Source organism: Strix aluco, chromosome 5, assembly GCF_031877795.1.
Source record: "Strix aluco isolate bStrAlu1 chromosome 5, bStrAlu1.hap1, whole genome shotgun sequence".
NCBI lineage: Eukaryota > Metazoa > Chordata > Aves > Strigiformes > Strigidae > Strix > Strix aluco.
Window position 1 is genome coordinate 68,308,455 of NC_133935.1, and position 14,387 is coordinate 68,322,841.

The 14,387-nt window shown below is 37.3% G+C and overlaps 1 protein-coding gene across 3 annotated transcripts in view; it reads left to right on the forward strand.

Annotated features, from left to right (window-relative positions):
• The window catches only part of BRD1 (bromodomain containing 1), a 63,259-nt gene extending 54,422 nt beyond the window's left edge, over positions 1–8,837 (forward strand). For all 3 annotated transcript variants that reach the window (XM_074827709.1, XM_074827708.1, XM_074827710.1), the window contains 3 exons: positions 1,541–1,650; positions 4,026–4,180; positions 6,942–8,837. In XM_074827709.1, the coding sequence (XP_074683810.1) occupies positions 1,541–1,650; positions 4,026–4,180; positions 6,942–7,125 (449 nt within the window). In that variant the 3' untranslated portion in view covers positions 7,126–8,837. The remainder of the gene's footprint in view (positions 1–1,540; positions 1,651–4,025; positions 4,181–6,941) is intronic.
• Positions 8,838–14,387: the final 5,550 nt, after the last annotated feature.

Genomic DNA, 14,387 nt, shown 5'->3' on the forward strand with positions numbered 1-14,387 from the left:
GTTTTCTTTAGGAGATGTGTTCAAGGTCTTAAAGACACTGGAAAAATTGCATTTATTTCTCCTATGATACCCACACCTATAATAGAACCTATAACCACTTTTATCTTCAAAAACTTCTAACGTCTTTGTCATGTGGTGGCAAACTATTACGAATTATTGCATTTTGATAACTGATGTTACATAGTCGTGAATCTCTAAAGTTAGACTTCCCAATGAAGTATTTTCTTGAAATGCTGATGCCATTATATATTAAAAATAAAATATAATTGAAGGAATTAGCCTATGGCTGAAAATAGACCTAGAGTATATTGTGGAGAATGATTGACTTTTTTGTGTTGTGATCATCTTGAACACTTTTTCCCTGCTATTTCTACCTTACAAAGTCTGAAACCACTTTTTTTCCAGTACTACTTTTGTGATGTTGAGATAGACTATATATCTACATGTCACATTTCATTATAAACAAGCATTGCCCATCATAAGTAGGAGCAGATTGGGAAAAATTGAGGAATAAATTGTATTTTGGCAAGTAGAGAGCTACTTCTATCAAGTATTGCCATACTGCTAAAAAGTGCAAGTGCCACCATTGAACAGTATTTTGGTACCACGTTTCCCTGTACAACAAATGCTGCCTCATCTTTAGATCTTGTGAACTTTCACTACCTTCTTCCTACTTTTTCCACCCCTAATTCCATCTTGAGGGGATAACTTGCTGTCTTCTGCCCATTCTCTTGACTGTCCCTGTGTGTCTAGGGGGCCAACTGCAGTTCTGGTTGACTGAAAGGCTTAAACCTGTCTCATGCTTCAGCCCAGTGCTGAGCAACAGGGAAGAAAACAGAGGATACTGGTAGAAGCAACCAGTAACTCAAACTCAGTTTTCTTTTCTGCTGCCTCCTGAGAAGGAAAAGCCCACTATTGCAGCTGCTTCCTTTGAACCCTTTTAGTCTTTTTGAACTTTGCTGCAGGAAAGTGCTGGGCGGAGAGACCAAGAGTGCTGATTAAAAATAAATAGAAATTGAAACGCAGATTAGAATTTATGCGTAAGAATAGAAAGGTATACCAGGCAACCATTTTAAATTATCAGTGCTAATCCTACTATGGATATCCAGCACCTTGGAAACATACGATGCAACTTGCATCTTCAAGACCGTTGTCTCTTTAATAGTATTGTCATCATAGATTCAAAAGAAATGGGTTATTTGGAGTGCCGTAATTTTATGCTTTCCTTTGAGCTTTTTCAAAGGGAAGGAATTATTAGAATTTGGTAAACATTTCCTTTCTGAGTACTAAGATCTTTTACAATATGCTGTTTCTAGAGGTGTCTAAAAACTTCTTTATCTGTAGGCGTGGATTAAAGTACTAGTATCATTTAAAGAACTGTTATGAACATTACCTGCTTTGTATTGGTATGTGCATGAAAGGTGGTATTGGTATTTGGATTATAATGATCATGAGATATTCATGAGGAAACAAAGAATTGCAGATTTGTCTGAGGTTTCATTCTTTAACATTTTAATTTTATGTTATTATTTGTTCTTAGAAGTTGGGCATAGCAGTATGTGGATTTCAACTGATGCTGCAACATCTGTTCTTGAGCCTCTAAAAGTAGTATGGGCCAAATGCAGTGGATATCCCTCTTACCCAGCTCTGGTAAGTAAGCTTCCCAGCAGTACACTAGTGATACTCTTTCTGGTCTGAAAATATCGGTGTGTGAATTTAAAGTAATTGATAAATTCCCATTCAGGTTGAGTAAAGGTAGATTATTCTGCCTTCTCTACCATGCGTCCAGTTTGTAAAATGATTGCAGTATCAGATGTTGAGACAATAATCTCTACTACCCTACACATCTTTTGAGATGTACAATACCTGTTGTCGTGGTTTAACCCCAGCTGGCAACTAAGCACCACACAGCCTCTCACTCACTCTTCACCAGTGGGATGGGGAAGAGAATCAGAACGGTAAAAGTGAGAAAACTCTGGGCTGAGATAAAGCCAATTTAATAAGTAAAGCAAAAGCTGCACACACAAGCAAGCAAAACAAGGAATTCATTCCCCACTTCCCATCGGCAGGCAGGTGTTCAGCCATCTCCAGGAAAGCAGCACTCCATCATGCATGGTTACTTGGGAAGACAAGCGCCATCACTCCGAACGTCCCCCCCTTCCTTCTTCCCCCACCTTTATATGCTGAGTGTGACATTATATAGTACGGAATATCCCTTTGGTCAGTTGGGGTCAGCTGTCCCAGCTGTGTCCCCTCCCAGCTTCTTGTGCACCCCCAGCCTCCTCGCTGGTGGGGTGGTGTGAGAACCAGAAAAGGCCTTGACTCTGTGTAAGCACTGCTCAGCAGTAATGAAAACATCCCTGTGTTATCAACACTGTTTTCAGCACAAATCCAAAACAGCCTCATACTAGCAACTATGAAGAAAATTAACTCTATCCCAGCCAAAACCAACACACCTGTCTCAGTAGGCTTTGTTTCTGCAACATATATTATTGGTTAAAGGATCAATTGAATAAGCATTTGACAGACATCTTGTTAGTGTTGGAACTATAAGTTATTTTCTTCTGCAAAATGAGTATAAAAATATTATGATTCTGCAGTTCATTACAGAAACAAAAAACTTGGTAGAGTCAGAATAAATTGAATGATTGTACTGGAAAATTAAAACTGTTGTGCCTGTGTTATTTTAGGAGAAATACACACAGTTCTATTTCAGTCTAAGTCTGCAGAGAAAATGTCATTGATAAAGTGTTTGGCTTAAGGCATTTGGGGTTACAGAAACAGTTCATATACTATGGCTTGATTTATATAATAGATTGGACAATCATGACTGTTTTAATATATGTGTGCTGGAGACATCAGGAAATGTAATCATACAGCGTCAAGTTAAAACCTGTGGAGGTGAGATTCAGAGCACTTGAGTTTAAGTGCCTTCAGTGCCTGACTAGAACACCCTTGGGTCAGATGCTGAAAACTTGATGATTTGATTGTCTGTTGAATGGTGTTAGCACTTCAGTGTTAGATTTAAGCTGATCGTGACCAAAGGACTTCTTTTCTGACCAAAGGGCTTGTTTTCTGCCCACTGCTTTATGTCAGCACTGGTGTTTCTCCGGGTGTGTAATGAGTTGATTGAGGAATTAAACCGCACTCAAGAGAGGAAAGTTGTTCTGATTTCTACAAACTCCCCACTGTGTTAGCTTTCTGTTGGTTTAGTTCCTGTAATCAGTTTACTGCGGGTTAAGGTTGGTGCCAGTGTGGATGCTGGAAAAGCAACAGGAGTTTGTAGGGTAGGAGATGGGTGGAACAGGGATGGGGTAACATAACCCCTCCTTGGTAGAAACTGAGCGCTTGATAATACTGTGATCTGCCTACAAAGGACTTTTTCCATCAGTGTGATTAGTTTAATGTTAGCAGCATTTCCCCCCCTCCCCCAACCTTTGTTTAGAAAGAATTTGTGACTAACTGCATGTTTTGCTGAAAACTGAGTCATTAAATTGGATATGCAAGATGCTTGAAAGTGACTTCTGATTTATTGTTTTCTGTTTGGGTGGTTTTGATTGCTTAGAGGTTTTTTCCCTCCAGATTTTCAGTGTGGAACTTGTATTTTGCAGAAATAAATAGTTATACCTTAACACAGGTTGTTTCTTTAAGGTATCTGAAATTCAAAACCCAAAATTTGAGGCCAGTTACAGCTTTTAGAAACCTTGGTTCAACTTTCTCATTCTGAAACCTGCTTGTCAGTCTGCTGAGTTGTACAAAGTGGAATTCAGATGTGATTTGAAGAACAACTGATGTGGGTGAAAAATACTCTAGAGGTAGTTGGGTTTTTTCAATTAAAATCTATAGCTGTCCCTCCACTATGCCTACTCAGTTTATGTCAAGAAGTTACGTAAGTGTGTAGCACAAAGCCAGTTTATATGTAGTGGCTGTTTATGATTTTTCCCATTAACTTTATTTGTAATACTTCCTTAAAATAAATGATGTAATTTTAAAAATTGGGAACTGTCCTTTCTTCTGTTTTATAGATTATTGACCCTAAAATGCCTCGTGTTGCTGGTCATCACAACGGTGTTACTATACCAGTGCCACCTCTGGATGTACTGAAAATTGGAGAACAAATGCAGACCAAATCGGATGAGAAACTATTCTTAGTACTATTTTTTGACAATAAAAGAAGTTGGTATGTTGTTGAATGTGTTGTTTGATGCAGTGACCTAAAATTTTAAAAGCCTGTACCTTTAGTCTAGAAAAAAATTGAAACCTCTTTCCATGGATATCTTTCCTATGGAAGTATCAAGTGTAATGTTAAAATTTCATATTTGAGTCTGTTCTTGGACCAAGGCATATCATCACTGAAAGATGCCTTTTTATGGTCAGTTTGGAAGAAAATAATACAAGTCACTAAATAATCTTTTGGGTTAATTTACAAACTGATTTCATTTATTGACCTGAATAAATTGCTTCTTTGGCTAAACAGATTTTTTTAAGATAATAGTCTTTAGTATTTATCTGTATCAGTCTTCATCACTGCTTTCCTAACGACAATACTTTTTTTTTCCCCGCAGTCTGCTCAAGTGCATTTTCTTTAAGTTTTTAACCTCTCTTGTTAAATGCTTTATTAACACTCTCATTTGAAGTTCTTAGCCCTTTCTAAATTTTTTCATGAAACCTTCCCTTTTTCCATTTCTTTCAGTATCAGCAATATGCTGTGTGGAGCCTGAAGGGATAATTCGCACAATAAAACATTCTCTTCTGCTTTCACTAGCTCTTTTGATTTGGGTTTTTTTTGGTTAGTTTTTTTGGGGGGATTTATTTTTGTTTGGTTGGATATTTTGCTAGATAGGTATGGGAGCTTTTCATTACCTCTCTTTCTTCCTTTCATCAAATTATGTATTTATTTCCTGTGTCCTTAATCCCTTTCATTTCTGGGTTTCCACATGGGTCAAGCTATCTTTAAATCTTTTTATATCTCAATTTTATTCTTGAATTTGCTTACACTTTCAGATATCATTTGCCTCTTGAGCTGATCATATGTGATGTCTAGAAATGCTGCCATTCACCTGACTCTCTCTGTCCATGTACACTATCACCTAAATAATTTTTTGCCTGAAATTTAGAACTGATTTGCTTTTCTATCCCCTTAGATCCTTTGGCATAACAACAGTTCTTTGGCTTGCGCTCTCTGTTCTTCAATTCTTTTCTTAATTAATTGGTACTTCTTCATGATCTTCTTTGTTCAGTTGTGCAGTACTCCATGAGATACTGCATTCTTCTGCCTTTGTTCATAGAGAAAATCCAAATTTAAACATACTCAGTATTTTGTTTCTCATTTTTCTCTTACTGGTATCACAAATGTAATACATACTCTCCCTAGCCACTTTCTTAATCGCTCTGATTGCTTCTTGATCTTGGGAGTCCTCTGCAGCTTAAAACTTTCTGATTTGTTACCATATGCAGGTGGTTCCTAAATCTTGCAAATATTATGCAAAGCTGTCTCTAGGGGTACTCTGCGTAGATGGACAGGAAAGGCTAAATACTTTTCCAGCCCCTTTCCTCCCTTCCCCACTACTTCCCCCCTCCCCCCCCCCCCCTTCCCTTTTTTGGTAATGGTTTGTTTATCCTGATTATTTTGGTCATTTTGGCACTCATCATTCTAACTCACTTTTGTCTCTTTTACTCCTGAACCCACGTCTGTGATTTTCATTCACTTGCAGGGTATATGTCATCTTAAGTCCATGATACCAGCTTCTATCACCTATGGATTACCTTTTCAAATAGTGATACTTGTTTCTTCTCCTTCGCCCCTTGCATCTGGAGGACTTGGCAAGCTTTCTGTTAAAAATACCTTCTTAAAACTTCCCTCTGATCTGTATTAAAACTGATAATGGTTAGACTGCTGCTTACCATGATGATGTTACTGTTCTTTACTGTTTTGTCTGTATCCTTGTACTGACACTTCTTTGGTTTCAGTGTGTTGTAGTTTAGAATGCTTTAATAAAAAAGAGTATTTCAAGAGACAGTTTCGGTAAAAAAAAAATAATCTCTGAATAAAATGTTTTATATCAGATTTTACTGTCTGATTTGCAGTTGGTTCAGCTCCAAATGGACTTGCAAACTGAAGTTTTTTAACAGAAGCATGGCTTCTGCCATTTGCAGGGTTGGAATTGCAGACTGCAGTAACATACTTTAATAGATATTCATTAGTTTACCTAATTTTTGTCTTCCTTAATACCTGTAATTTAAGAAGACAAGATTAAGATAAACATTTATGGAAATTAATAAATTTACTTTATACTTTTTAATTAAATATTTAGAATGTTTTTAGTTTAACTAGAAGAATGGGGTGTAGAGCTTTATTCGTTAGCACTCCTCTGTGCCCAGCAGTTAATGATATTCATGTAGCTTGAAATGGAAAAGTACTCTGAATAATGAGTTAGTGGGACTTCATACTGCAGGGTAGAAGGATGCTAAGCAGGACTTCCTTGACAGTTTGGCTTTCCCCTAAAAATCAAATTGAGGTGTCTTAAATGTAAGGCAAAAATTCATCTGCAAATTCCTTGTAATAATGAAAGAATGGAGAGAAACAATACTGTGTCAAGTGAATCTTGAGTCACCTTCATTAGTTGCTGCTGCTTGTTCTTAAACTAAACTGCATCAGTATTTCATGCTAATTTTTTTTCAATCGATACTTAATCTTTAAATAAGTGTTACTGAACTGGAATGTATTCTTTGTTTTTGTGGACGAGGCTTTCTTAATATTTCATGTTCTTTAAAATATTTAAGGCAAGTAAGTACTGTCTTAAAGGGAATTTTATCACTTTATTTAAGATGGTAAAGCTGATCTTCTATATGAGAAACACAGTATAGCAGCCCTGACATTTCTGGACAAACGCCTTGATTTTATTCTGTATTTAACATACTTATTTTACACTTTCATACAGGCAGTGGCTTCCCAAATCCAAAATGGTTCCCCTTGGGATAGATGAGACCATAGACAAGTTAAAAATGATGGAAGGACGTAACTCAAGCATACGAAAAGCAGTAAGAATTGCTTTTGATCGTGCTATGAATCACCTGAGTAGAGTCCATGGAGAACCAGTCAGTGACTTCAGTGATATTGACTAACAGAAATTCTACCAAGGCATGAAAAATACCACAGACTTGAACTGTACTAATGAACCTCTTTGTCTAAAAGAATGTATTGAAGATACAACCCCTTAATTGTTCATTCAGTGGCTGAGTTCTGCAAACTTGAAATAGTTGAGCAATTCTTCTAAATCACCATTGCCATATTGATTAATGATTTTATCGTGTTGTAGTTTGGAGGATTTTCCACTAAACCTGTTAAAATGTCTTGTTCATAGTGTTCATAATTGTACATAAATGTATATTCAACACTTAACTTATTCTGATTTTAGAAGTAGCTCTTTAATTCCTTTTATAATTTTGCTGGGGAGGGAGTTGGTATTTGTTTCCATGCTTTCTACTTTTTTCTTTCTTTCTTCCTGAGGTTAAATTACCTAAGCACCATCTTCCAGCTTAAGGTGTTTAGTGGATCTTAAAGCCTAATATCAAAATGACATCAAATATATGTTTGCCTAAATCATATACAATATGGTGCTGCTTGTATCATTTCTTCCTTGGTCTGTAGCTTCTGAAAAAGACTTCTGAATGTTTGTGTAAATCGTTGCTCTTTGCACAAAGTACCACATATTTAAGGTTGATGTAAATTTACAATTACAAATATGTATTTTAAGAAAGGAAGTTGCATTATTTTGGAGGGTACTTTGTGAGAAAGACATCAAGAAAAAAGTTATACTATGTACATCACTTGCAAATCACCAAAAACACTCCATTGTTGCCCAAAATAACTTAAGATTGTTTTTGTTTTGAACAAACCTGGCTTAAAGCCTGCAAGCACATTATTTCTTTCAAAACCATATCCCATTTATCTCCCATTGATTTTAATTTTGTTGATATGTGTGCCTCCCTGTGTTTTATTTATTGTAGAAAATGTATTAATTTGCTTTATAATGAAAAATAAAATTGACAAATATATTGATATGCATTTTTATACAGGCACATGAGAAGACAACTTGCTTTGGGAGAAAAATGTATTGGAAATTGTATAAAATAACTCGATGGTTTGTGTGTAATTTGATTTTTGTAACTTGTAATCTTTTGTTTCCGATGAGGGGATTTATGTAACTTTTAATTTAGAACACTTTGGTAGCAATAGAAACTTTGGATACATTTTTGTATGGTACATGTGATGTATATAGAATTAGTACTTTATTTTTATTTTTAAGAAGTAAAGCATTATGTTTGGGCAGGGGGAAGAAGGAGGGTGGGTTTCCAGAACTGCATTTTTATATTAAAAAGAAAAAAAATAAAGTCAAGATATTGATTGTTGTAGCTACTTTATTCCTACCTTCACTGAGATACTGAATTTGTAACAATGAAAATGGCAAGGTATGTTTGCAATGTGATTTATAATGACTCCATTATTTATAAATGCACTGTGTTTGAACTCTTTTTTGCAGTGATATCTTAAATACTGTACCAAGTTATATAATATGAAACACCAAATAATGCATATGAATGCACGAAGTATTTATGCCCAGCTTTTTTATAAAGGATTAGCAAATACAGCAAAACCAATACTTTTGAAATCTTTTTTTAAAACTTCATTGAATAGCATACTTCATTGTTAAACCTGCTTGAATCTTTATTTTAAAGGGACAATTACTTTTTAAATAGTTTTTAATGTTTTTATTCTCTATTGTTTGTAATACCCCCTTAGAAGCTTGAAATAAAATTTCTTTCTCAACTGTTAATTTTGTCCTGAATTTAGCCCCTGAGATTTTGCTGTAGTGCCCATTTTCTTACTCCATGACAGCTGCTACAGAGGCACTAGTTCAAGAACCTGATTGCTTTCTTGCTGTGGCATGAAGTGTCATCCTTACTGAGCCCTCTGCACGGTAGGTATTCTAGCTAGCTAGACTAGCTGAGACCAGTTGCCTTATAATGGACTCTTAATAATTACAGAGATGAGATGGATAAATTCACAAATGATCAAACAAATAGTTTTCTCAGTCTTGACAGGAATCACAGCTTTAGGGGGAGTAGTGATGGCCAGGACCCTGTAACGACCTTCATTGAAGTGCGCTACTGTGGTATAAAGAGCAGCCACATCATGTAGAAAAATAAAATGAATATTTGATTTTTTGCCTTAAATAGAACTTCTGTGTAATGACCTGAAGGATCTGCCATATAACCATGCTCATCTTTGAAGGGAACGGAGCTTAAGTTGTGCAATATTGAGACAGTAGAACTGCTTGTCATCTGTTAGGGCTGCCTATTAAGAGTCTTCAAAAAAATAGCCTGCGTTAGTTTAAGTCAGACTCATTCCACCAAATATACTCAATTTTGGTGTGTGAAACTGAATAATGATTCATCCTCATTCTGGCAAGCAGAGAAGATGGGTTTTTTTGATCTGTTAGACCTTGGAAAGCTGAAATTGCAGTTACAATAGGTGTTGGAAGATGATAATGTGGTACTTGTATGGTAAGAATTTTGATATCTGTAAAGTATCAAGTCCCAGTAAAAAAAAAAAAAAAAAAATACAGTTGCCAAATGATTTGTGGTGAGGCTTCAACTACTTCTAATGGTAGCAGCATAGGAGGGGGAAAAAAGAGCAGCTTTTTTGAAAACAAAAGCAGAGCATTAATTTCATTATTCTGTAACAAATTGTTCAATCACGTCTTTGGTGAAAGCTTTAGTTTGAATGTTACTCAAACTTTGTGGCTTTTATCTTCAGAGACAGCTCCACCAGTTCTTAGAGAAGGTAAATTTTCTGCCTTGATCTTACAGGTGTCTGTGTGCACTTAAGAGAATTCTAAACTCAAAAACTTTCCTGATCAAGAGGAATCTGTTAAGCATCGTGAGGAACCACACTGCATATTCTTTTGGTGAAACTGGCACAAAAGGCTACATTGTTTTCCTTGTGTATATGTGATGGAAACTGTCCCAGGAGTTTCTCCCAGATACTGCCTGAGCGGAGGTTGCAGCAGTGGCTGTGGCTGTTGCCATGCTCTCCTATGCTGAAGTCGAGTATCATCCAGTGGCTCTTCAGAGTGGGTTAAAGTCTAAAATTTCTGAGACTTCTCAGCCTTCAGTGTGACTTGTGTGTTTTTAAGGAATTTCATACCTATTTAGGAAAGGAAGTCCAAGCTCCAAAACTGCTTTATTTCCAAATTCTAGGGCCTAACCAGGTACAGTAGTCAGAGAATAAGTGTATATCAGAATGTGCTTCACTACATTTTAGACCAAGCTCTTCTGTGACACCATAACTGTAACATAATCATAGAGTGAAAATCAGTATTCTAGTGGAGGCAGAAAAAAAGGAACACCACATTGTATCTCACATATTTCTTGGGGAATGTTGTAGCAGTAAATACAGGGTGTAGATTTGCATATTCACTACTCCTTTCTGGTCTGATCATTTCCTGCTAATAAAGTGTGAGAGTCCCAGATCAGAAGCTGAAACTAAGTTAAAATTTGCTTTGTTTTAAAATATGAGAAATCATGTTATAAATATTTAGGGAAAAAATGTGGATAGAGAATTACTGGGGTTTTTTTAAAACGGTTATTTGTTACCAAACTCAGTGATTTTTTTGAACGTTTGTGATTTTGTGTTTCTTACACTAGAGGGAGCAATACACACAGACCATCAACATGCACAAAATAAGTATTTACTATTTTTGAAATACTGCTATTAAAACTTTAAAGCATAACATTACATAAACATAACAAACATAATCGTAAAACATAGAACAACAACTGGATTTTCTGGCTGTCCTACTTATTGTCTAATTACTAGTGACAGGCAAGTTACTTTTTACACTGTTTTATTTAGCTGTTGGTTTTCTTTTAACAGGTGTACTGCTGTGGGTGCATGCTATAGTGTTAGAAAATGACTCAGAGATGCTTGCTGCGAGTAAGGCAGTGCAAGTCAAACACACAGCAATTGTCAACAAAAATATTCGAGTTTGGACATGAAGGTACAAGTTGAGGCAATTGCTCTGCCCTGCAGGCTGGAAAAGGAAGGTTGTCTTGAGGATATGCACAAGGGAATTAAATAAACGTAGCTCTGACATGTGATCGTGTGGGTAAAGGTCATTATCTGTATAAAGAAAACACTTTTTTTTTTTCCCCTATGAGTCTGTAACACAAATACGAAAGTGAAATGTAAATGGAGGAAACATTTACTGTCCACATTCTACTTAACACCTTTTGGTTAGCTTGTTTACATTTTTGTATAATGTCATTCAGTTATGACTTACCTATTTATCAGTTCTTACTTGACAGATTTGTTTCCTCTAAAATTTCTCTCATAAGACAGAAAAAAAGTAAATTCAGGCCAATGAAAGTTTGAAAATATTATTTCAGAACAGCATTAAATTGACAAGCTTTTTTTTAAAACCTTTTTGGAAATTGTTATTTGATGGGAGGGGACTGTAAATTTATTTTTATCTGCCTGCTTATTCACCTTTCTTTTATTGCCTGTGTACAGAAACTGCTATCAAATCTCTGCTGGTCAGGGAGGAAAATGCAAGATCTCAGCAGCTGTACATTAACTGTAAGATTATTCACGATCTTTTTTGGTTGTTTCTGTAGTGTTAAAAATCTTAACACTGCTGTGACTGCACTCACCCTGTTCTATTTTCTGATAATACTACATGGAGAGAAGGGACAGAATAAGGAATTTTTCTTTTTTAATTTAAATTTAATTATGCTTTAAAATTTTAAATTTTAAAATTAATCCCGGTGATATCAAATATCTTAGAAAACAGTCCTCTGGTCAAACTGCTGCCTTGCTGTCTCTGGCTGTGTTCACAGTTCCTTCAAGATCAGCTCGTTTTTTAGTTCATCTATTTTGATGTCTCCACTTCAACAAGTCAGCACTGCCAGCAAATGAGGGAAGTCTCAGCTTTCTGGGCTAATATGTGGGTGTACAAATAGGTCTGGGGTAATGTGAATAGTTTCCATATCCAGTCTTTGATTGCTTCTCTTTATACAATGAGCATAAATATTCATACTACTTTTCCCATATTTTTGGTCTTGCCTAAGCTGTCTGGAGCCATTCTCCCCTGTGAAGGGCTTCGCTTTGTGAACCCTGGGGAGATCTAACTGTATTCTCTGTTCAACCTCCCTGCCAGCAGCCACAAGTGACAAAAGATTCATTTTAGCCTAAGATGTGTTAGGAGAGCTCATGTGTCTTGTCATCTATGTTCAATTATGCTGTCCTTCACTCCTCCATGCTTGGCTCTATGAGGATGGGAATTTTCACATTCTTGTATCATAAAACAAAACAGAAAAAGCTTATCTAAATATATGGAAAACACAAAGGAAAAAGGAAAATCTATGCCTGTCATTTTAATGGGAAAACAGCTGCTAACAGATGATGCAAAGATGATAAAGGATTGGAATTCTTTTGAGTGATTACTTCATTATTCACAGAGTTGCTTTGAGATCAACAGTTCATTTTTTCATACTCCTAGTCCTTGATAAAAAGAAGTTGATAATATTTTCTTTAATTCTTCAGGGCTGTAGGAGCTTGATGCTCATGCTCAAGTAGATGGAGAACTACAAGAAGAACATTAGCAGTTTTTGTCAATAAGTCAATGGGGAGCTATAGGAAAACCAGCAATTTTCATCATGAACTCATTAAGGACTTTGGGACTTTCTAAAGAACTGGAGAAATGGTAAAGTAATGTCTTCATTTATAAAGGGGGATTTGGAGAGTTGTCCACCAGTCTTGCTAAAGATGAAGCCACTGCAAGAATATGGTGAGAGAAGCAATGGTGGCTGGTTTTTAGGTGGAAAGGTAATAGCTGATAGATGTGCAGAGAGAGGGCAACAGTGTTTTTCTACTTTCCTACTAAGAAAGGTACAAATTATGTGGGTTTATAAACAGTTAAAGGTTACAGCGAACTTAATTTTTAGTTAATTTCACAATATTTATTACTTGTATGGACCTCCACCTGAAGGTGTGTGAGGAGCTGACCAAGAGTTTATAGGTCAGGATTAAAGGGAGGGCAGGGACAGGTGACATTATGGTGGGGGTCTTCTATAGGCCACCTGACTAGGAAGACCAAGCGGATGAGGCCCTCTGTAGACAGATAGGAGCAGCCTCACGTTCATAAGCCCTGGTCCTCATGGGGGACTTCAATCACCCCGATATCTTTTGGAGGGACAACACAGCAGGCCATAAGCAATCCAGGAGGTTCCTGGAATGCATTGATGATAACTTCCTTCTCCAAGTGATAGAGGAGCAAAAGAGGAGAGGTGCTGTGCCAGACCTTGTTCTCACGAACAAGGAGGGGCTGGTGGAGAATGTGAAGCTCAAAGGCAGCCTTGGCTGCAGTGGCCATGAAATGGTGGAGTTCAAGATCCTTAGGGCAGTGAAGAGAGAGTGCAGCAATCTCACTACCCTGGACTTCAGGAGAGCAGACATTGGCCTCTTCAGGGATCTGCTTGGCAGAGCAGCATGGGATAAAGCCCTGGAGGAAGGAGAGGCCCAAGAAAGCTGGTTAATATTAAAGGATCACTTCCTCCAAGCTCAGGAGTGATGCATCCCGACAAAGAGGAAGTCAGGTAAGAATGCTGGGAGGCCTGCATGGATGAACAAGAAGCTCCTGAACAAGCTCAAACACAGAAAGGAAACTTACAAAGTGTGAAGCAAAAACAGATAGCCTGGGAAGAATACAGAGAAACTGTCTGAGCTGGCCAAGATACAGAAGGCAAAGGCAGGGACAGGACGATGAAGAGCCATCCGCTGTAAAAGACGATCAGGTTCGAGACCATCTAAGGAACCTGAAGGCGCGCAGGTCTGTGGGGCCTGATGATATGCATCCACAGGTGCTGAGAGAACTGGCGGATGAAGTGGCTAAGTGTGGGAGCCCTGGGAGTTGTAAAAGTTTTGTGACACCAGATGACTGGCTAAAATGTTTCACTTGTGGTAGAAAAAAGTTAAACTTGTGTCCTGGTTTAACCAGGATAGGGTTAAGTTTCCCCAGCAGTGGGGGGGGGAGCTCTATCCGGGTTATTCAGATACCATGCGGACGTGACATCCTGGCGCGGGAGCGCAGGGCGCGTGGTTTTATACATCTGGTCCTCTCACTGCTGTATTGGTAGATATTTTGCTCTGTTCATTGTTATCACTATTACTTTTATTGTTATTATTGTTGTTTGTTATGTTGCTGTTGCTCTGTTGTATTAAACCTTTCCTTATCTCAGTCTCAGGGCTTTGTATTTCACTCCCTTTGTGGGGGAGGGGCAGCGGCCGCGCAGCAGGGGCTAAACCAACACAACTTGGAAAAGGA